Source organism: Sphaerodactylus townsendi, linkage group LG15, assembly GCF_021028975.2.
Source record: "Sphaerodactylus townsendi isolate TG3544 linkage group LG15, MPM_Stown_v2.3, whole genome shotgun sequence".
Taxonomy (NCBI): domain Eukaryota; kingdom Metazoa; phylum Chordata; class Lepidosauria; order Squamata; family Sphaerodactylidae; genus Sphaerodactylus; species Sphaerodactylus townsendi.
In genome coordinates this window covers 22,798,300-22,820,231 of record NC_059439.1, presented here as the reverse complement: position 1 = coordinate 22,820,231, position 21,932 = coordinate 22,798,300, and the positions used below count along the sequence as shown (strand labels likewise).

The 21,932-nt window shown below is 41.8% G+C and overlaps 1 protein-coding gene across 1 annotated transcript; it reads right to left on the bottom strand.

Moving 5' to 3' along the window:
* Nucleotides 1–15,461: 15,461 nt before the first annotated feature.
* Nucleotides 15,462–16,457, bottom strand: LOC125444120 (olfactory receptor 6F1-like). The gene has a single exon (XM_048516558.1). It carries the CDS (start codon nt 16,455–16,457, stop codon nt 15,462–15,464), a length of 996 nt encoding a protein of 331 aa, XP_048372515.1.
* Nucleotides 16,458–21,932: the final 5,475 nt, after the last annotated feature.

The window sequence follows — 21,932 nt, the reverse complement described above, 5'->3', positions numbered from 1 at the left end:
CCCCACCAAATTCAGACTATTTACTGGAAAAATGATTGGCTGAACAGTCTTAAAATTTAAATTTCTGTGTTCTCAGTACGGACCATCTGAGGTGATTAACTTCATATTTCATACCGTACAAAGTTGAACTAACTGGGTAGGTGTTTTAGTATGTGTAAATTTCCAGAAATTTTTGGAAAAATCTGATTAGAATGGATTTCAAAACCAAACTGTAACTCTGCTCTCATCTCTATTACCTTCCAAATTTAAATTTGACCCACAGGAGATCCCTTGAACAGTCTGAAGTAAATTTTCCCTTCACTGCAAAGTTTTCCCCAATTTTTTCTTATAGAAGGTAGTAAGTTCAAAGAAATTACTTTCTTGATGCTGAGATTGTAGTAATGTATATGCTGTGATGGAAACAAAGAACAACCTCTTCAAGAAAGACAGCAAGCCCTATCCTTTGTATTCTGAAAGGATAGTTTTTATTTCTTGGTTTTCAGTGCAGAGATTGCTAGTTTGAAAGAGTGCCTTGTTTGTTTTTTCTATGATATACAAAAATGGAAAAGGAAAAAAATCCTTCCAAATTAGCATTTGCTTTCCCAAAAAAATGTTTTTCAAAGTACCTATGGCTACTTTTTAAAATGTTATTTTTAGAATGTGGGATTCTCACCCCCCTCCACCCCCAGTGCTGCATAGGAATCAAAATGTAAGCTGGTTAAACTGGTGACAGTCTATTTGAAAAGCTCTGTAGCACCCAGCAAGCCAGGGCCGCTTCCCGCGATCGGCGACGAAAATGGCTGACCTGGAGACGGTAAAACGCCGCTCAGGCTGCTGATTTCGCGACGGGCGGCGCGAGCTGCAGCCGCCAGCTGCGCCGCTTCCGCCGCTGCCCGCCGGGTGACTGGTTCAAGCAGTCGTGATTCCTGGAGAACGCCAAGAAGCGCTCTTTTGGAATCTGTACGCCATGAAGCCCGCTGCCCGAAATTAACGGCAGCGGCTTCACGGGCGCCCCCACGCCCGACACTCACGGTTTGTCCCTGGGCATCCGCCGAGGCTGGGAGATCAGGACGCCTCTGCCCCGCGCCCGCTTCGAGCAGTAGCGCCAAGAGGGCCAGGGGGGGGGGCATGTCCCCAGGCCTCGGCCACTACTGCCCGGAAGGCCCAGAGGACGGCGTCAATGCGCCGCAGGCGCCTGGCGCTTCATGCAGTGCCGGCTGCCGCCTCTTCCCAGGACCGTCCGCGGCGGGACGGTCCAAAGCATGTTTCGGTCGGCTGGTGCTGCCGACCCAGCCGTCACGCTTGCATTTGCGGAAACGGCCCAAGATTATGCTTAAATTTAGGAAAACACGGCAAACACCCCACCCAACAATGTTATCCTCTCATGTATCAAGTAATAAGAAACTGAAACAATGTGGTAGAGGAATTGAAGTATTGTTCTTGTGTGAGGAAGCCCTAGGACTGAATCTCTGCTCAGCCTCACAGATCACTTCATAACCTTGAGTCTGTCATTTATTGTGCCCAACTGATTAAAAAAAGTAAGTGAGAATCATGTGTGTCATCCTTGAAATTTTGAAAGTGGACTGAGATTACAAAAATACAAAGACAGCAAGTTGTCATTTTCACCACCAAAAAACGCTGGTTCAGTCCTTAATCGCCCCATTTACGGAGCATTATTTCCCCATTGATATTTTACTTCTAACCTTCAGCACAATCTATAAATCCCCTATGGGTTTACTTCTTCTAAACTTCATTCAAATGAATGAAGATGGTTTCAAACAGAAAAAAGAAAACAACAACATTTAATTCAGCCGAATCCAAGTACCCAGTTCCCATTCGTTACAGAATTAAGGAGGATGGAAGGAGAGGAAAAGGGCAAAATAAAATACTTACCTTCCGATTTCTTGGTGTTATTTCTTAATCTTTTTTTTCATGGTTTCCAACTATTTTCTATGGGCCTCTGAAAAATACTTGATCCAGTTGCCTTCCATCTATTTGTGAACTGCTGCTTACTTGTGTTATCCCTGGCCAAGGCATCCCCATAGTGGCAATAATGTGTAATTGACCAGCTTTGAGATATCCCTTTTAATATTTTTTTTAGAAAATGCAACAAGGGGAAACTGCACCTTTGAGGCACCACCAGGCGGATGATGATCATGAAGAATCCCCTCTCGGTGTTTGAATGGAATGTTTTAACCATTTTTTTCCCTCTGGAGCAGCAGTGGCATAGTGGTTAAGAGCAGGTGCATTCTAATCTGGAGGAACCAGGTTTGATTATGCTGTGGAGGCTTATCTGGGGAATTCAGATTAGCCTGTGCACTCCAACCCATGCCAGCTGGGTGACCTTGGGCTAGTCACAGCTTTTCAGAGCTCTCTCAGCTCCATCCACCTCACAGGGTGTTGGTTGTGAGGGGGGAAGGGAATGGAGATTGTAAACCCCTTTGAGCAGTGATGGCGAACCTATGGCACGGGTGCCAGAGGTGGCACTCAGAGCCCTCTCTGTGGGCACGTGCACACAGAGTTTGTCATGTGGGGGTGGAAAATCACCCCCCCACACACACACACACACAGTTGCCTGGGCCACTGAGCACGACATGCGCACACTGCAGTGAGCAGGGAGGACTCGACTGGCGGGCCTGGTGCCTGTGCTCTTGAAATGACTGCTGCCCGAGGGGGCGGGCACAGAGGAGGCAGAAATGCTAGAGAGGTACAGAGCGGTGCGCAAGGGACTTGCTAGAGGCTAGAGCAGGCTGGCTCCTGCTCAAGCTGGTGGGGCGGAGGAAGAGGGAACCAAAACCTCAGCATTCAGGCTAAATTGCCAGGTTGGCACTTTGCAATAAATAAGTGGGGTTTGGGTTGCAATTTGGGCACTCAGTCTCAAAAAGGTTCGCCATCACTGCCTTTGAGTCTTCTACAGGAGAGAAAGGGGGGGGGATATACATTCAAACTCTTCTTCTTCTGGACAGGAGGAAGAGTGAAAATCCAATTGTTTTCCAGCCTTTACTCCTCATCTTTTTTGAAAATGCTACTAGGAGGTAGCAAGAGACACAGTGGATTCTCCCTACTGACATTTTACTAACATTTGCCCCAGGATGTTCACTCTTGGCAGGTTGTAATCCTGAGTGATACCTTTTCAGTTCAAAAAAGGTATATAGATATTTTTAGATGGCATAAGATAGATGGCAATAGATATTGTTCCCTATTTTTTTTAAAAAAAGTTGATGACTCCTATCTCCATAGCTACTCGAGTCACAAATACGATAATCTTAATTGCTCAAGGAGACCTATTCACCTGTCACGAGAAACACTGGGTTGATCTATACTCTGTATGAACTAACTTTGTTTTTTCTTTACTCGCCCTTTATGTTGGATAAGCATCGCCCACCTGCACCTGATCCAGAAGCTGCTGACCTTCCTTAGGCCCACTGGCACACAGAAAGCTACACTGGCATGTTTGGGGGGCATGTCCAAGGGTGGGCCAAGGGGAAGATTCAATCTAGTCAGCTTCTACTGCCCCTCAAGACCCTGAGCACTGATGGAATCTGTCCTATATCCTTTATGGGTTTTCTATTTTCAAGCATCCCATGGCACAAAAGCCTCTTTGGAGGTGGGCAAGGAGGTGCTGGAGCATGTCATCCCTCTCCACCAGCCCCAATCTGGGTTGGGTTGAAACTATAGAAACTAGGAAAACAAAAAAAAGTAAATGATATTCTTATGTCAATGAATCGCTTACATCTCAATCTAAGTACTTGAAATATGTAGACATTCTCTCTTTCCTGACTGAGGACCTGCCTACAATTTGAGGTTGTGTTTTGTTTGTTTGTTTTGTGGAATTGCTAGGAAACTTTCATTATTATTATTATTTGAGGACTATCTTCCCTTGTGTCCAGCCTGAGGTCTAATGACCTACATGGGAATGACACAGAGACAACCTTTTAACTGAGACCTTTTAACCTAAGATGAGATGATCCCCTGTTTGGAGCGAAGCCACTGCTGCTTTGTTGAGTCAGCACCACAGTAGTTGAACTGATAATAAATGCAAGGCACCATAGGAGGAATCTCCCTTGAAAGTCTACTAACTTTAATGGTAAGTACCTGCACGACGCTGATGCTAGAAAAATAACAGAAAGTCCAAAGACCAGTGGATGGCTTGATAATAGAGAGTGCATTAAGACCAGCAGCAATCAAATTGGTCTCTTAATATGAATCCAATCAATAACTCAGAGACCATCTTACTCTTTCTAGACTTCTCTGATTTGAAAAAAAAAAATATTTCCACTTCCTCAAGAGACAGAAACACCAGAAATATATCGAAGAATGGGAGTTTGTTTTGTTTGTGTTATTTGTTTTTTTCCAGGATTTCCAGGACAATGTAAAGTCAGGCAGAGCACTTTAGTTGAATGGTTGGTGTTCAGGATCACTCATTAGATCTGTAGTCCAAGTGAAGGCCATGATGCTGCCCCTGGCATGGTAGGTGAATAGTTGATAAAGTTCTTCAGCTAATTCCCTCATAAATCATTTTGAATTCTATGAGGTCTGACACAGGAGACAAAGTTACTTCCTTGTATACTATAAAACATCTGACATCAAGACATTAGAAAATATTTCTCCTTCCCAGGAATCAACCTGTCATGTTACTGATACACATACTTGATTATCATCTCAATGAATGGTAAGCATTTGGACAAAAATATGAACGTGAATCTCATTAAGAGGCTAGCATCAGACCAAATGTATTGGGATAATCAAGTTGTTAGCTGATTTCTTCAGCTGGTTAGATTTGGTAAAATGGCTTAGGTAGATACAAGCATCTATGTACACACTTGATCTTTTCTAGTGTTTCTTCACCTTGGAGAACAAAGGAAATACACACATTTTAAAAAACTATTATGGTCACACTGGTGGAGATTTCCGCGTTAGACTTGAATCTTGGAAATCTGGTCTAAATTTCCTTTCAACTATAAGAACATAAGAACATAAGCAGCCTGGATCAGACCAGAGTCCATCTAGTCCAAGCTCCTGCTACTCCGCAGTGGCCCACCAGGTGCCTTGGGAGCCCACATGCAGGATGTGAAAGCAATGGCTCTTCAAGGTTGTTAGTTCCCGAGCACCTGGTCTCTACAGCATTTGCAATCTCAATTTATTTCCACTCCACAGGTTTTTCGCACATGAATCCTAGTTCTGAGTCGCTCAGAAATCTGGACAAACTGATGTAAATCCAGTATAGCACACTAACCCCACTGTTGAATCCCATCATATATAGCCTAAAAAAACAAATGAAATTAAAATAACAGCTTTAGGGAAAAAGATTTGGAAATGTTAGGCATTTTAAAATGAAACTCTTTAAGATGCCAAGTGCAGAGGACAACTCCACCAGATATATATTTATTTTGATAGAACATAAGAGCATAAGGAACAAGCCAGCTGGATCAGACCAGAGCCCATCTAGTCCAGCTCTTTTGCTACTCGCAGGGCTCACCAGGTGCCTTTTGGAGCTCATATGCAGGATGTATGAAGCAATGGCCTTCTGGCGCTGTTGCCCAGCACCTGACCGCTAAGGCATTTGCACCCCAGATCAAAGAGGATCAAGATTGGTAGCCATAAATCAACTTCTCCTCCATAAATCTGTCCAAGCCTCCTTTTAAAGTTATCCAGGTTATGGGTCATCACCACACCTCCTGTAAGTAGCATATTTCAACACCAAATCACATCGCTATGAAGAAGTGTTTCCTTTATTAGTCCTAATTCTTCCCCAGCATTTTCAATGTATGCCCTCTGCTCCTAGTATTGTGAGAAAGAGAGTAAAATTCTTTCTCTCTGTCAACATTTTCTACCCCATGCATAATTTTTATAGACTCTTAATCATATCCCCCCAGTCAGCCTCCTCTCTCCAAACTAAAGAGTCCCAAACGCTGCAGCCTCTCCTCATAGGGAAGTGCTCCAGTCCTCGAATCATCCTTGTTGCCCTTTTCTCTGCACTTTTCTATCTCCTCAATATTCTTTTGAGATGCGGCGACCAGAATCACAGTAATTAAGCAAGCGGTCGCATCACTGCTTTTATATATATATGGGCATGGCAATCTTTGCAGTTTTATTCTCACTCTTTCCTAATGATCCCCAGCATAGAGTTTGCCTTTTTCACTATAAATCTAACATTTTGGGGAGGAAGATAACTAGACTAGCATATGAAACAGATATCTACATCCAGGCTAAAGCCCAGATAATGCAGTATACATTTAAGAGATAAAGATTTATGACTTGTGATATATTCAGTGGAGGTTTACATAAGACTGGACACGCAGCACTAAAATTTCAGCACTCTTCCACAAATGCCATTGCATTCAAACCAGATTGCCTGTCGAGAATTTCTTTTTCATTTTAGTTTCGGAAATTACTGATATATTTATTGTTTACGTACACAGTCCTTGTTGAATTACTACCATTTGATAAATATTACAAAAGGTTTGAGGAATGTTCCTTGAAAGATCTTTTAGCTAACATGGATAAGGACATGAGAGGTGTCATAAAACGGTGCCCCTCACCTGTGAATTGCTCCCATAACAGTTTATACATTTATTTCTGGTGACGGTAACTACTGTTTTACCCCGCAACATGAAGTACTTTTGCCACGCTTAATAGATGCTATATGACTTTCCTTTTTTTCCTGTCAAGTCACAGCTGATTTATGGTAACCCCACACAGTTTATAAGGCAAGAGACTTCAGAGGTGTTTTGCCATTGCCTGCCTTCATAGTGACCTTGGTAGTCCTGGTGGTCTCACTCCAAATACCTTCCAGGGTCCACCCTTCTTAGCTTCTGAGATGTGATGAGATAGAGGTATCCACATCTAGGCCAGGAGAATGGATCATTCCTGCCCTCCTAAAATTGCCCCCCCCTCCCAAAGGTTTTATTTCAATGCTGTAGCTTATGGATAGACTGTTTTAGTTGGAGATAAGCATATCACACAAATAACTGGTCCACATGGTGGTAACATGACAATAGTCTCCAAATTAAATATCAGCTGCAACAGTCTTGCTACCTAATACAGTATTACACAACTCCACCACACTACCCATGCACAGAAGGCTGTGCCATAGTGATGGCTAACATCACTAACTGCAGTTACTATCACTGCGTCCCTCCAAAGGTGCCATCCTCCCCAAGAGTCTCATTTGTCTCCATTTAGAGGAGGTAGCAACCACAGGGCTAAAGTCTCTAGCTTCCCCTGCAGGTAGGCATTTTCAACTCTAGCCTATCCCACACAGCTGCAGATCAACTTTTTATCAGGCTAAAAAAACTAGCTTTGCGCAAAAACTGTTATATAAAATTTTGATGAACCACACCTTTGTTCGACTAAAACTGCTTATATACCTTTGTGAGCATCCCAGTTAAAGGTTGCAATGCTAGTAAACCTTCCACACAGCGGATGAATATTCAAAGCATAATTATAATGTTTTCACCTCTGCAGGTAAACTCATTGATCCACAAACAGTCATCACAGAGGTCATCCTCCCAAGGCTTTGGGTATAACCCTGGACTGCAGATTCTTTCTTCCACCCGTTTTTGGTCATCTATGTCATTACTGTAATGGGGAATCTCCTTATAGTTGTGCAGTTGTGACTGACAGGCATTCACATCCCTACGTACTTCTTCCTGGGGAACTTGTCCTGTTTTGGAGATTTGTTACACCTCAACCATCCCGCCCAGAATGCTAGCAAGCTTCCTGACAGGAATAGAGCCATGTCTTCGCTTGTTTGTTTTACAGTTATATTTGGCTTTCTGTGACTGCAGAAACTTCTGTCTCTATCTGTAATTCACGACCGATATTTAGCTATTTAAACCATTGCAATATCACTTCCATATGAATAAATAAAGCATGTATCTCTTTAGCAGCTGGTTCTGATAAGTGGTTGTTTTCAGTCTCAGTTGTGGTTATAAGGGCTGTCACAGTTAACCTACTGTGGCTTCAATGAATTGACCATTTCTACTGTGATTTTGTACCAATTGAGCAAGTTAGCTTGTAGTGACATATCCCTATTATGCAGATAGCCTTTGTTGTGTTCTATATTCACTTTACCCATTTCTGCTGACCATAGCATCTTACATTTGCATCCTATCAGTCCTGAGAATCCCCACAACCACAGTGGAAACAGAAGACGTTTTCAACCTGCTCCTCCCACCTTCTGTTGTAAATCCATTTTCATGTCACTTTAATGATTGTGCATTCTTCCAGAAGACCTCCATGAAGGTCATCGTGCAAGTTCTCCTTTTCTTACACTGTCATGACCTTCGGCGATCAATCCCCAATATACCGTTTACGAACAAAGAGGTGAAGGAAGCTGAGAAAGTGGGTCAGGAAATTCTGGTCACCTAACGAATTGTAATACATGCTTCCTCATACTGAAATAGTTCACAAACCGACATAGCCGCATGTGCTTCTGTTTTAATGCCGAAATAGGAAACGTGAAAAGAAATAAATGGTATTCTTCTGCATTAAAAATAGCACATCATTTGTTGTTCTTTTTTTTTATTTTATCTCTGGTCCAACCAATATGCCTGTTTCACTTCCTATACTCTTTGGTTTCCATGTGAGGCACAATGTCCCGAAAGTATCACATTCTCTGGCCGCTCTGCACGGCCGCTTTACTTATCGCCTGGGCGCAAAAAGGCTCTTGTGTCGCCGCATTGCGGCCCTGCTGCTGCAACGAGCAGCCGCGACCTGACTCGCTTCCTTTCCCCAGGGCGGCTCGTCATTTCAAACAACAACTCCCAGCGGTTGTTGTTTGCAGGAAGCTGCCTTCCTGGCGCGAACCGCCGCGAGCCGGAAGACGCCAGTCTTCTTCCTTCATTATTTGCGCCAGCCTGTCAGGAGCTGCCACGCTGTCCTCCGACCTCCAGGGGTCGGAGGACAGCGTGGGCGGGGCTTCCACGGGCAGCAGGCGACGACAGGGAACTTCGTAAGTGGGAAGGAGAAGGGGGGAGGGCGGCTCCGTGTGGAGCCGCCGGTCGTCTGGCGGCCTCTGCTCGGCCCGTTCATGCGAATGGGCCGTCGCCCCCACGCCGGCGGAACTCTCGCCGGCGTGGGGGCGACCGGAGGCCATGCAGAAGCGGCCTCTGCCAGTTATGGCCTGAGATTCAAATTTTAACATCAACTTTAGCTGCATGGCTGATGTGTTTAGGCCTGAACAGGATAATCTTCTCCAAGATGCCAAGGCCCAAGATGCTAATGTTATCAGTTTTCTTAACTAATCTGACATTTTGTTTTTACAGGAGACATGGATGACTGATACCTTCAACATTCCTAATTTTTGTTCTATAACATCTGAAGCAACACCAAGCATAAGGGGAGGCAGACCATCAGGAGGGTTGGGAATATTCATCTCAACCAGTCTACAGGTGCAAGTTAAAAGAATTGACTGCCACTGCCCATTGGCCCTAGTGGTGTTATTATATAATAAGGTATTTAGCTTTCTCTGTGTGGACATCTACCTCCCCCCTTCTCAATCTAAGGCACAGGTTGAGGAAAAGTGGGCCAAGGTAGATGAAATGCTAGGCTTTTTGCTATTGAACTACTCAACAGTCCAAATAGTTATTGCAGGTGATTTCAACGCAAAAATGGGACAGAACGATGAACGGTTGTTAGAGAGATATGGGGCATGCATTGGTATCACAATGAGAAACCATGCAGATACACCCAGAGAAACAATCTGGATTCAGCAATAAATTATGCTGGAATGTGCTTATACCAGACAGCAAACAAATATAACTTAGTTATCATGAATGGAAGCCAGCCAGGAGATTACCCAGGGCAATTTACTTTTTGGTCTGGAACAAAAGTGTCTACTATTGATTATATGATGGGCTCACAGGAAATTCTAAATAGAATTAGACACTTTACTATTGTCCCTAGGATAGAAAGTGACAACTTTCCCCTGGTGTTGAAAATGACAACTGGACAGCTGAGACCCACTAGGAAACTACATTTAAATCTCTCAGTGGAGTCAAATAAACTGAGAATAAAATGGAACAGCAAATTAGAACAACAATTTACCGAGTGGTTTAACTCAGAGGCTCATTCCGCACACGCAGAATAATGCACCTTCAAGCTGCTTTCAGGGCTCTTTGAAGCTGTGCGGAATGGCAAAAACAGTTGTGAAAGCAGCTTGAAAGTGCATTATTTTGCGTGTGCGGAATGAGCCAGATATTGGCAGACTGATGAAAGACAAGTTCTTAGAACAAGCCTATAAAGGGTCAGTGGTGGGAGGTTATGAGGAATTGGTACAAACTCTTAAACCCCTTCTTACAAAGAATAGCAGAGACACCCTGTACCCAGAATCACGTAACAAACATTGGTTCGATCATGATTGCAAATCAGCGAAAGATAACCTTCTAAAACTATTTAACAACTTTCAAGATGGCTTGATTGAACAATCACAAGTATTAGAAGGGAAAAGAGCATATAAAGCCTTAATAAGAGACAAAAAAGGAGAGACAGCCACGGCAAATGGCAGGCTTTAATAAGAGCGACTAAAACAAATGATTCCAGAACTTTCTGGAGTCTAATCACAAAGTTAAATAAAACTTCCATAACTCCTCAAGATGGCATGTATTCAATTGCAGGGGATGCCTGGGAGAAATATTTTCTTTAATCTTTATAAAGACCAGCAGGCCCCTAAACAAGGCAACATCTTGCCATAATCTACACACCCCTTTGTGGCCACTCAGTGACACTCAGAGGAAGTTAAATCGATGATCTCAAAGCTGCAAGCGGGTAAAGCCCTTCAGGAAAATGACTCCCCATGCCACTCAGAATTACTGGAAATCCAAATGCAGAATGGTGGGCACTGATATTGGCCAAACTTTTTTTTCCCATATTAATAGCAGCACCGGTCATATTCCATCAGACTGGAATGCCGCAACTATCGCTCCCATTTTTTTAAAAGGTTTGTCCACAGAACCGCTAATTATAGACCAATTAGCTCTGCTTAATGCTGTCAATGAGCAAGCTTTATACTCAAAATATTATCTGGAGTACAAAACTTTAGAATGGGATGGATAGGGAAAAATATATTGGCAGATGAACAGGCGAGCTTCCGCAAAGGCCGGTCGATTTAATGGACCAGTGCCTAATACTCTAACTATTTGATAGGAGTAAAATATGTAAATATTAAAAAAGGATTCTCTATTTGCAGCCTTCTCATTGACCTTAGAGCTGCATTTCTGGATAATGTCACATCTGAAATGGGCTAGGTGGACAAAACTAATGAAAACTAATATTGATAGGTAATGGCCTCCTCCATCTAATTAATATCAAGTTACACCTAGAAAATACAACTGTGCAGAGGATAAGGTTTATACATAGATGGTAGGCTAACAGCACCCATCTCCTACCCAGAAAGGGGTGAGGCAAGGGTGTCTCCTAGTTCTCTCATTTATTTAACATCTTATGTTAATACACTTATAACTGCATTTCTCAAGCAAGGGCAGATACCCACGCACCTTCCCTTACTCCCTACCAATAGCAAAGAATAGCCATTCTTATGTATGCAGATGATGCAGTGGTATTATCTCTTACAAGGGTGGGACTGGAAGAGAGCACTGAGGATTTTGACCTCAAAAGTGCAACAGAAGAAACTGTTAAACATCAATTATACTCAAGACTCAAGATAGTGCACTTGGCAACACTCAAACTCAAGAGATCTAAAATGGCAGCTGAAAGGGCAACAGATAGAGCAAAACAAATTGTTTCAAATATCTAGGAGTGGTGTACCAATACCATCAATGGGAAGCCCACAGCCCATGTGTGTACAATCAGTTATTCAATCTGCTCAAAGAAGGTTCACAGTCAATCTTGAAGTTTTTTTCTCTGCTCACAGGGGAACGGATTCACATCCTAAGTGCAGGTTAGACTCGAGGCCAAAGCCTTAGCCCAATTGATCCCATGGTGCTCCATTGGCAATGCATTTCCAGATTTTGTGCCATTGGAGAGAGTCCTAATCGATTTTTCTGAGATAACTTGTTTAATACAATCAAATGTACAGCCAATGTAGGTATTAAGGCAGCAGAAGCAGGGGATGGCCAAAGTTGAGACCATCTTTTGGAAATTAACCATCAAATACTGGCTTAAAGTGCTTCTTTCCCTGTCCCCAGGGATTAATGCCTTCATTATTGGCAGCAACACCCTACCCTGGATGGCTAGAAAAGATTATATCAAAACTTAGACAGTGTGGTCTTGATCCAATGCAACTTTTTGAGAGATTTTGGAAGCAGCTGAGCAATGGGTATGGTCCACCAACGCCTTACTGACATTGAGATGCAAACAGATTTTCCCAAGCTACCTGTTCTATATAAACCACTAAAATCATGGGATAGGTATTTCAGCTGCACCTTATCTATCTGGTACATAACATATCAGCAAGAAGTCATGGGCTTTTCTAGGCTCGGCTCTCGATGCCTTCCCGTCAGCCAATCTGATGGGACGATTCCAAATATCTCCAAGGCACAGGAGAACCTGTGTGTGTGGCTCAGGGGAAGTAGACTCCAATGTCACATATCTTACTGTATGTGCAAGTTACATGAAGGTGAAAGGGAAGCTGTTGATCCAACCATTGTTAACATCGCCATGTATATCCATTCATAGATAACTCCTAGGATAATAGTAATTCTGTAAGAATATTATTAGAAGATCGTGGTTTCTGCCATTTCACAGAAAGTTGCTAAATTTGTATACTGGTGCACAACAAGCGTAGTTCCTTATTAAAACAAAGAGCTGCACTGTGTGATGAGGACTGTAATAATGCCTGAAGCTAATGTTATTTATTAATAGATTTTATAATGGATTTTAATTTATATTATATTTTTGTATAAGTGGAGTGCTATGTATTCACATGTACTCTGATTTTAAACTATTGGCTGGCCAAAAGGCCGTAATAATAAATATCTATCTCTCCAAGATGATGATGATGAAGAAGAAGAGGAGGAGGAGGAGGAGGAGTTTGGATTTATATCCCCCCTTTCTCTCCTGTAGGAGACTCAAAGGGGCTTACAATCTCCTTGCCCTTCCCCCCTCACAGCAAACACCCTGTGAGGTAGGTGGGGGTGAGAGAACTCAGAAGAACTGTGACTAGCCCAAGGTCACCCAACTGGTGTGTGTGGGAGTGCACAGGCTAATCTGAATTCCCCAGATAAGCCTCCACAGCTCAGTTGGCAGAGCAAGGAATCAAATCCAGTTCCTCCAGATTAGAATGCACCTGCTCTTAACCACTACGCCACTGCTGCATCTGACACCCCACACATTAGAGGAATACATGCAATTTACTCATGGATGCAGGAGAGACTGCAGACATCTTCAGAAAAGCATCGTATCCCATTACCAAGGGCACCAGCACTGTTCCAACTACTTTAGCAAATGATGACCAGTATTTGGAATAAAGTATTCCAAATTTAAACTTTCCCAAGCACAGTCCTGTATAATGGAAACAAAGTTCTACAGAGATTCTCTACAACTGAAAGGAGCAAACTCAGAATAAATCTAAACACTCAGAAGTTATTAGATTGGGAAAACAGAGGATTCCAATTAAGGTATTGTTAATGAAATTGTCAATTGCTCTAATTTTAGGAAAACATCCCACAATTTCATCTTTTGATATCACTATAGAACCCTTTCTTGTGTACAGGTATCCTAAATATAAACTTATTAAAACTGCTTGAGCTTGAATGTTTTTGCAACTGAGAACATTTTTAATAGTCTCCTGAAGCTATCCACTGCAGGGCAGCTGTTGAAAGGATGTTGAAGAAGAAGAAGAAGAAGAAGAAGAAGAAGAAGAAGAAGAAGAAGAAGAAGAAGAAGAAGAAGAAGAAGAAGAAGAAGAAGAAGAAGAAGAAGAAGAAGAAGAAGAAGAAGAAGAAGAAGAAGAAGAAGAAGAAGAAGAAGAAGAAGAATTTGGATTTATATCCCCCCTTCTGTAAGGAGACTCAAAGGGGCTGACAATCTCCTTTCCCTCCCCCCCCCCACAAACACCCTGTGAGGTGGGGGGGGGGCTGAAAAAGCTCAGAAGAACTGTGACTAGCCCAAGGTCACCCAGCTGCCACGTGTTGGAGTGAACAAGCTAATCTGAATTCACCAGATAAGCCTCCACAGCTCCACAGTGGGAAATCAAAATGGTTCTTCAGAAAGTGACCTGCCACCCAGCTGAGTTCCACTATCACTGCCCTGCACAAAATGGATCTCCAGAAAGTGGCCTGCCACCCAGCTGGGATCCACGGTTGCTGCACAAGGTTAACAATTTCCTCCAACAGGCGGGTTGGGGGAAAGTTTTCACTGGGGGACTGCAGTTGGGCTGCCCAGTGTTCAGATCAGCTCCCATGCTGCACCCCATGCTTCTTTTCATCCTTTGTCAATAAAACAGTTTGGCTATGCCCAAAATATAACCCCATGGACAAGACTGTTGTGTCGTTAATTTTGGTCAGGGACACTAAGCAGTACCAGTCCCACCCTCAGTTGGAAAAAGAGGCTCTAAAAACCAACTATTCTTCCTCTGATGTTGAGCTTTCTAGACTCCCAATAAATAGCACACTAAATCTTAAATGAATGCATTAATGAATATCATGGACAATTAACATCGTGATGAAGTTTTAAATGCCACTCCACACAGATATTGTATCACCTCAAAATAACTTTTTCCGTTTAATAAAACATATCAGTAAGTAAATAATTTCACTGATTTCATAAACCCTTGCAGTGATGCGACCGGCATCCAGTGATGGAAATCAAGCTTATTCAAGTCCAACAGTACACAGTGGTATAGTCAAACATATTAATAATAATTGTGTGCTATCAAGTTGACACCAACTCATGGTTGGCCCCAGGATCATGAGATTTTCAAGGCAATACTAGAACAAAGGTGATTTATCATTGTCTTTCTCTGCATAACATTGCCTTTCTTCCTTGGTGGTTTGCTACACAAGAACTAACCATGGTGGTAAGATCCTTTTAAATTTCCAACTTATGCCAAGATCAGTTGAGGCTGGGCTAGCAGGATGCTACCTACACTATAAGCTGAAATTAGTTCTATGTCACAAAAAAAAGGCTCATTCCGCACATGCAGAATAATGGACTTTCAAACTGCTTTCAATGCTCTTTGTAGCTGTGCGGAATGGCAAAATCCACTTGCAAACAGTTGTGAAAGTGGTTTGAAAACGCATTATTTTGCGTGTGCGGAAGGGGACACTGTTTTTATGAAAGGTTCTGGGAACAGTAGCTGCATAAGGGTGATGAAAATAGCCAGTGGTGGGATCCAAAAAATTTAATTACAGGTTCCGATGGTGGTGGGATTCAAACAGTGGCGCCGCCGCACACACGCGCCTCCAGTCCCTATTGGGCAGGGAGGTTGCTTTAGTAACCACTTCTCGGCACTCAGAAAAAATTAGTCACCACTTCTAGAGAAGTGGTGAGCACTGGTTGGATCCCACCTCTGAAAATAGCTAAGAGTATATGATTTCTTTCCTGTACAATGCATCCATTATTATGCTTCCAATGTTCTTCACAAACACCTGCTTTCTGTTCACCAGCTTCTTCAGAGCTTCTTTCACTTCCTTGTTCCTTAGGCTGTAAATCACTGGATTCAGCAGTGGGGTGACTACGGCATAAAACATCGATGCCACTGTGTCCAGCTCAGAAGCAATAGGGGAGATGGGCCGTACATATATAAAAATGACTGTAGCATAGTAAATGACCACTACAGTGAGGTGAGAGCCACAAGTTGAAAACGCCTTCTGCCTCCCATTGGCTGAAGGGATACGGAAAATGGTGAAGATGATGAAGGTGTAGGAAATGGCAGTAAGCAAGCAGGTGCTGAGGATGACTATAGAGGCCAAGACTGTCACCAGCGTCGAGCTGAAAAAGGCAGCCCCACATGTCCGTCTCAGCAGGGGTCCAGCATCACAGAAAAAATGGTGAATTTCCTGAGGCCCACAGAATGAAAGCTGAGAAATGAATACAATAGGAACCAAGGGAGCAAGGAATCCAGCCCCCCAGGCTGCTGCCACCATCCAGATACTTATCTGCAGAGTCATAAGTGATGGATAGTGCAGAGGGTGGCAGATAGCCAAGTAGCGGTCATAGGCCATAGTCGCTAGCAAGAAACATTCAGTGGAGCCCAAGGCAAAGAAAAGATAGAGCTGGGAGATACAGCCTGCCACGGAAATAGTACTCCCACCAACCAGAAAACTTTCCAGCATCTTGGGCACAGTAGACGTGGTGTACCAGATCTCCATGAAGGAGAAATTACCCAAGAAGTAATACATGGGGCGCTGCAGGTTACAGTTTGTCTTGATGACTGAGATGATGATAACATTGGCGGTGACTGTGAGGATGTAGGTGGCCAAGACCAGCACAAATGACAGTATGCGAAGCAGAGGAGAAGCAGAAAACCCCAGGATGATAAAACCCTTTACCACACTGCTGTTGTGGGATTCCATATCAACATCTCTGGCCAGGGAAATTGCGGAGAAGAAGAAAAGGGAGAGGAAAGAAAAGGAAAAGAGCATTAATATTGTAAAGCAAGTGGTGAATTTGACATGCTGTATGTTTTACATTTATTGCAGGGACCATAGAACATTTAATGATCAGATGTGATTTTGTGATAGCCCAGACAAATACTATGCATGTCCCTATATCCTTTCTGTTAGAGGGCCTTTCCCCACTTACCTTAAGCCCCGCGCTGCAAGGCTATTCTTGAGTGAGAGTAGCCGGGTCCCCAGTTAACTTCACTCCAGAGGGCAGCCAGAAGAAGCGCAGTCAGCTCTCCGACATCACCGTGCCGGGCTGTCGCTACTTCAGCGAGTAGGCATCCCCCATGGCCCTTGCAAAGGCCAGGGATGCCGCGTGCTGGGAATTGCGTGCAGCGACGGTGGCCGAGGGAAACGTGGGGAAAGGCCCTCAGTTTCATCACTTTTTTTCATCGAAAGTGTTTAAAATAACGTACGGTTTTGTCCTAAGATCAGTGTGATAAGTTAGGCTGTGAGAGAGTGATGGACCCAAGGATGATTATTGAGCTTCATTAAACATTTTTTTTTAAAGATCTAGCATAAACCTTTGAAGAACTGGGTTGGATTCTCCACTTCTCCACTTCTCCACCTCAGTGGTGGACTCTTATCTAGTGAACTGGATTTGTTTCCCTGCTCTTGCACACAGAGTCTGCTGGGTGACTTTGGGCTAGCCACAGTCCTTCAGAACTCTATTAGCCCAGCCTACCTCACAAGCTTCTGTTGTTGGGAGAGGAAGGCTGATTCCGCACACGCAGAATAATGCACTTTCAAGCTGCATTCAGGGCTCTTTGAAGCTGTGCGGAATGGCAAAAACAGTTGTGAAAGCAGCTTGAAAGTGCATTATTTTGCATGTGCGGAATCAGCCGAAGAAAAAGGGGTTTCTAAGCCTCTTTGAGTTTCCTTACAGAACAGAAAGGCAGGGTATAAATCCAAACTCTTCTTTTTCTTTTTCATCTATCTTCCACAATTTTTTCTAATACCATTTTAAAGCCATCTACACTGACCCATCTCATCTGATGGCAGTGAACTTTATAAGTCAGTGGTACATTGGGTAAATAATTTCTCTGGCCCCTTCCGCACACGCAAAATAATGCATTTTCAAGCCACTTTCACAACTGTTTGCAAGTGGATTTTGCCATTCCGCACAGCTTCAAAGAGCATTGAAAGCAGTTTGAAAGTGCATTATTCTGGATGTGCGGAATAAGCTTCTGTTTTTAGTGTTTTTAAAGTTTTCTAAATGTATGTCCTTCCTGTTTTTGATTTTTTTTAAAAAAATAGTTCTCAAACTCTTAACTTTTTAAGGAAGATGTTCCAATACCCTGATGATTGTGGTTTCCTTTCTTTATGCATTGTTCAGCTATCAACATTCATTTGCATATTTATTTAAACAATAAAACAGAAAACATAGTGAAACCATTTGTAAGATGAATGTTTTATCATTAAATATATATACACAAACACACACACATAGTTACTGTCAATGGAGAAGGAACATCCACAGTATTAAAAACAAACGAACCAAAAAAAAATCTACCAAGGTGTCAATTGAAAAATAAAATTAAGATTAACAAAAGCAAAATCTTAAACATTTTTTTTTATCTAGCTTACTATCAAATGATGTTCGAAGGTCCAAATGCTTCATAAAATCAATATATTTTTGCCAAACTATTCTAAAGTCAGTCTAGCAATCTGTTCCAAAATATCACCTTATTTTTCCCCTGAAATCTAAAATTTCCCCTCATGGTGTTCAGTCCTTACAATTCAAGCCATGGAAAAAATGTAGCATTGTGATGAAGAAGGGTATTTAAATGGTGTGTTTTTTTCTGTTCACAGGAGACCTAACTTGTATCTCTGCATAGAAGCCTGTGGGATATTTTCACTAATAATCAATTATTTTAACACTCTATGCCCATCTGTGGGGTTTCTTTCTTACTCTCACATCATAAGTCTGTTTATCTAAGGCCCCTTTCGCACATGCAAAATAATGCGTTTTCAAACCACTTTCACAACTGTTTGCAAGTGGATTTTGCTATTCCGCACAGCTTCAAAGAGCACTGAAAGCAGTTTGAAAGTGCATTATTCTGCATGTGCGGAATGAGCCCAAGAGACGAGCCCCAAATACTCCCAAAAAAAGAGAAGAAGAATGCTAAAATCATGGATTCCTCTTGGGATTTTGTCCTTTCAGGTCTCTCCATTCATTCTTTTTTAAGTTCTCAGTGTTCATTCTTTTTAAAGTTAATTTATGTCACATTTATTTATAAATCAATAAGGAAAAGCATATTGCCAGTATTCTTTTCACTTGTTCATTAGATCAGAGAATATATATCTGGACTGTATTTCCAGTTGTACTAATATAACTTCTTTCTGTAAGAGGGCTTAAATGCTCCAAGGCAGGGGGCCTTTTTTGTTTGGGGAAATTGTGTGGGACAAAAGAGTTTAATGTTTTCAAACCACTTTCACAACTGTTTGCAAGTGGATTTTGCTATTCCGCACAGCTTCAAAGAGCACTGAAAGCAGTTTGAAAGTGCATTATTCTGCATGTGCGGAATGAGCCCAAGAGACGAGCCCCAAATACTCCAAAAAAAAGAGAAGAAGAATGCTAAAATCATGGATTCCTCTTGGGATTTTGTCCTTTCAGGTCTCTCCATTCATTCTTTTTTAAGTTCTCAGTGTTCATTCTTTTTAAAGTTAATTTATGTCACATTTATTTATAAATCAATAAGGAAAAGCATATTGCCAGTATTCTTTTCACTTGTTCATTAGATCAGAGAATATATATCTGGACTGTATTTCCAGTTGTACTAATATAACTTCTTTCTGTAAGAGGGCTTAAATGCTCCAAGGCAGGGGGCCTTTTTTGTTTGGGGAAATTGTGTGGGACAAAAGAGTTTAATGTGTACCAATCAATCAATCAATCAATCAATCAATCAATCAATCAATCAATCAATCAATCAATCAATCAATCAATCAATCAATCAATCAATCAATCAATCAAAAGCCTTTATTAGGCATGAAAACCATCATGTATTTAAATTACAGTAGAAAGATTGCACATCACTATTGCACATCATGTAAAATACACATTAGAATGTGGCTACAGCGTCAGACATTTTGATATTAGGGTTGTTCAATAACTTAGGCTCATTCCGCACATGCAGAATAATGCACTTTCAAACTGCTTTCAGTGCTCTTTGAAGATGTGTAGAATAGCAAAATCCACTTGCAAACAGTTGTGAAAGTGGTTTGAAAATGCATTATTTTGCGTGTGCGGAAGGGGCCTTGGTCATTTTTGTTTTATCTAAGAGAAATGTGAACCCAGTCGGTAATATTTAAGGCGCATCCATGATACCCTTGCTCTTTTCATATTCAGCCCTGTTAACAAGTTTTTGCAGCTAAATTATTTGCCAGGGAATCTAATTGTTCAACTTCAGCATTGGAATGATAAAACAAAGAAACCTGGGTAGGTTGATAGTTCTTTAAAAGCTGGATAGGATGTTTGAGATTAAATTAATGATAGGGAAGAAAGGATTCAAATGATTTAGCTGGTTCATTGATAGGCTGTTCCTGCACCGGCAGAAAACAGTGTCCTTGGGACCAGAACTCCATCGGCCAGCAGGCAAGAAAAAGAACTGTTTTGGCTGCCAACACTTGTGTTCTCCATGCTATGGGAACACAAAAAAAACAAAACAGATCTTTAAAAAAATATCTGCAGGATGTTTTTTTTTTCAATCAGAGAAATTCAAAGAGAAGAGGGACAGGAGGTTTCACAAAATTTCACTCTGGAGATTCTCAGAAGCAGGCAATTTATTACCAAACACTCCTATCATTCTACTACAGGACCACCTTGTGGTGTGTAACATAATTCAGCTGCAAGGGAAGTAGTTACAGGCATGCAAGCCCAGACTTATGGGTAAGATGGATTCAAATTTAAATTCAAGGGCTTTGAAATCAACAGGGTTTGCCTGACATGACATTAGTTTCCAACCCCATCCCGAATCAAGTATGTTTAGCACTAGACAATGCCTTCCCTGAAGGTTCAGCCACTCAGATCTGGATAACAACAACCCAACCTGAGACTGCACTTGGCTCAGTCTGCACAAAGAACTTGTAAAGTCACACACCCTAATTTCATCTGTGAACTGACTAGATCATCCTGCACCATTTTCTCCCAAATGTTAATATTAAATCTCCTGTCCAACCATTAGAAAGCCTTCTGGAAGTTTTTTTTTTAACATTCCAAGCTTTATCCTGATTTGGAATGCCCCTAGTCTTAATTTCATCAGAACAGCCCAAATTTATGATTTGGTGCTCCCAAATCTTAATCCAATCAAGGTTTTCTCCACAGCATTGTCCGTATCTGGGAATGGAACTTTGCTTTGTTCCTTATCATTGCCGGAGGATCAATTTTTCCCCTTCTAATTAGACCTCCTAGATCAATGGCATTTTGCTCTCAGATCTTTATCCTTGTACCCTACGTCATTTTCTGTGAGCAGTACTGGCCCCTGTCCCTTGCTCCCTTGGACCTCCTCTAAGTCAGTAAATATCACCATTCCTTCAACATCCTCCTCTATTTCCTCTATTGATCACCTCTCATATTCAAGGCTTCTCAAACCTCTCTGTGTGTATGTTTCAACTTGCATGTGTATATATATATATTTAGTCTTTAAATAAAATTGTAACCCTCCTCCTTAAGTTCTGACTTTTGGGTAGATTTCTTCAGGAAGTGACATGTGTAAAAATTGGTGGAGATCCTCTACCCACTTCCTGCATTGCAGGTATGTTTTCAGCTAACAAAAAGGAAACAGACCAGACTACATTGGGTAACAACAGCAGAGTGCAAAGACATGTCACTTTTAAAAGAGAAACAAGAAAACAAGGAGAATTACTATATCTAGCAAAGTGGATTTCAGAAAAGAGAAATTCCCCTTCCCATAACGATGTTAGCCAGAGGGCTTGTTCTACAATTTGAAAACTGTGCCACCCCCACTACTCACTTTGAAACTAAATAAATAAAACATTAAAACATGTTATTAATCATCAGCATGTTGGACACTTAACTACAATGAATGCAATCATTTTCAAAAACTGATTTCCTTTCCCCCTCATGCTCAATAATTGTAAGAACATTGTATTTTTTTGTTTAAACAAGAATAAACATAAAGTTAATAATTACAATGATAACAGCCAACCAGGAACAAATAAGATTATACCACAATTGTCAAAAATGTTGCCAGAGCTCCTTGGTTCACTTCACTTAATTTTGATGTAAAAGACTAGAGGATTTTGATGTAAAAGACTCGAGGATTAATTTTGATGTAAAAGACTAGAGGAATTCACCAGACTCATGTCTGTCTTTGATAAAGCAATATAAGTACAACATAAATGCAAATAATTGTGCCTCTGTTT

Excerpts from the sequence above, each read along its gene's own strand:
- LOC125444120 (XM_048516558.1), bottom strand. The coding sequence starts at position 16,457 with ATGGAATCCCACAACAGCAGTGTGGTAAAGGGTTTTATCATCCTGGGG.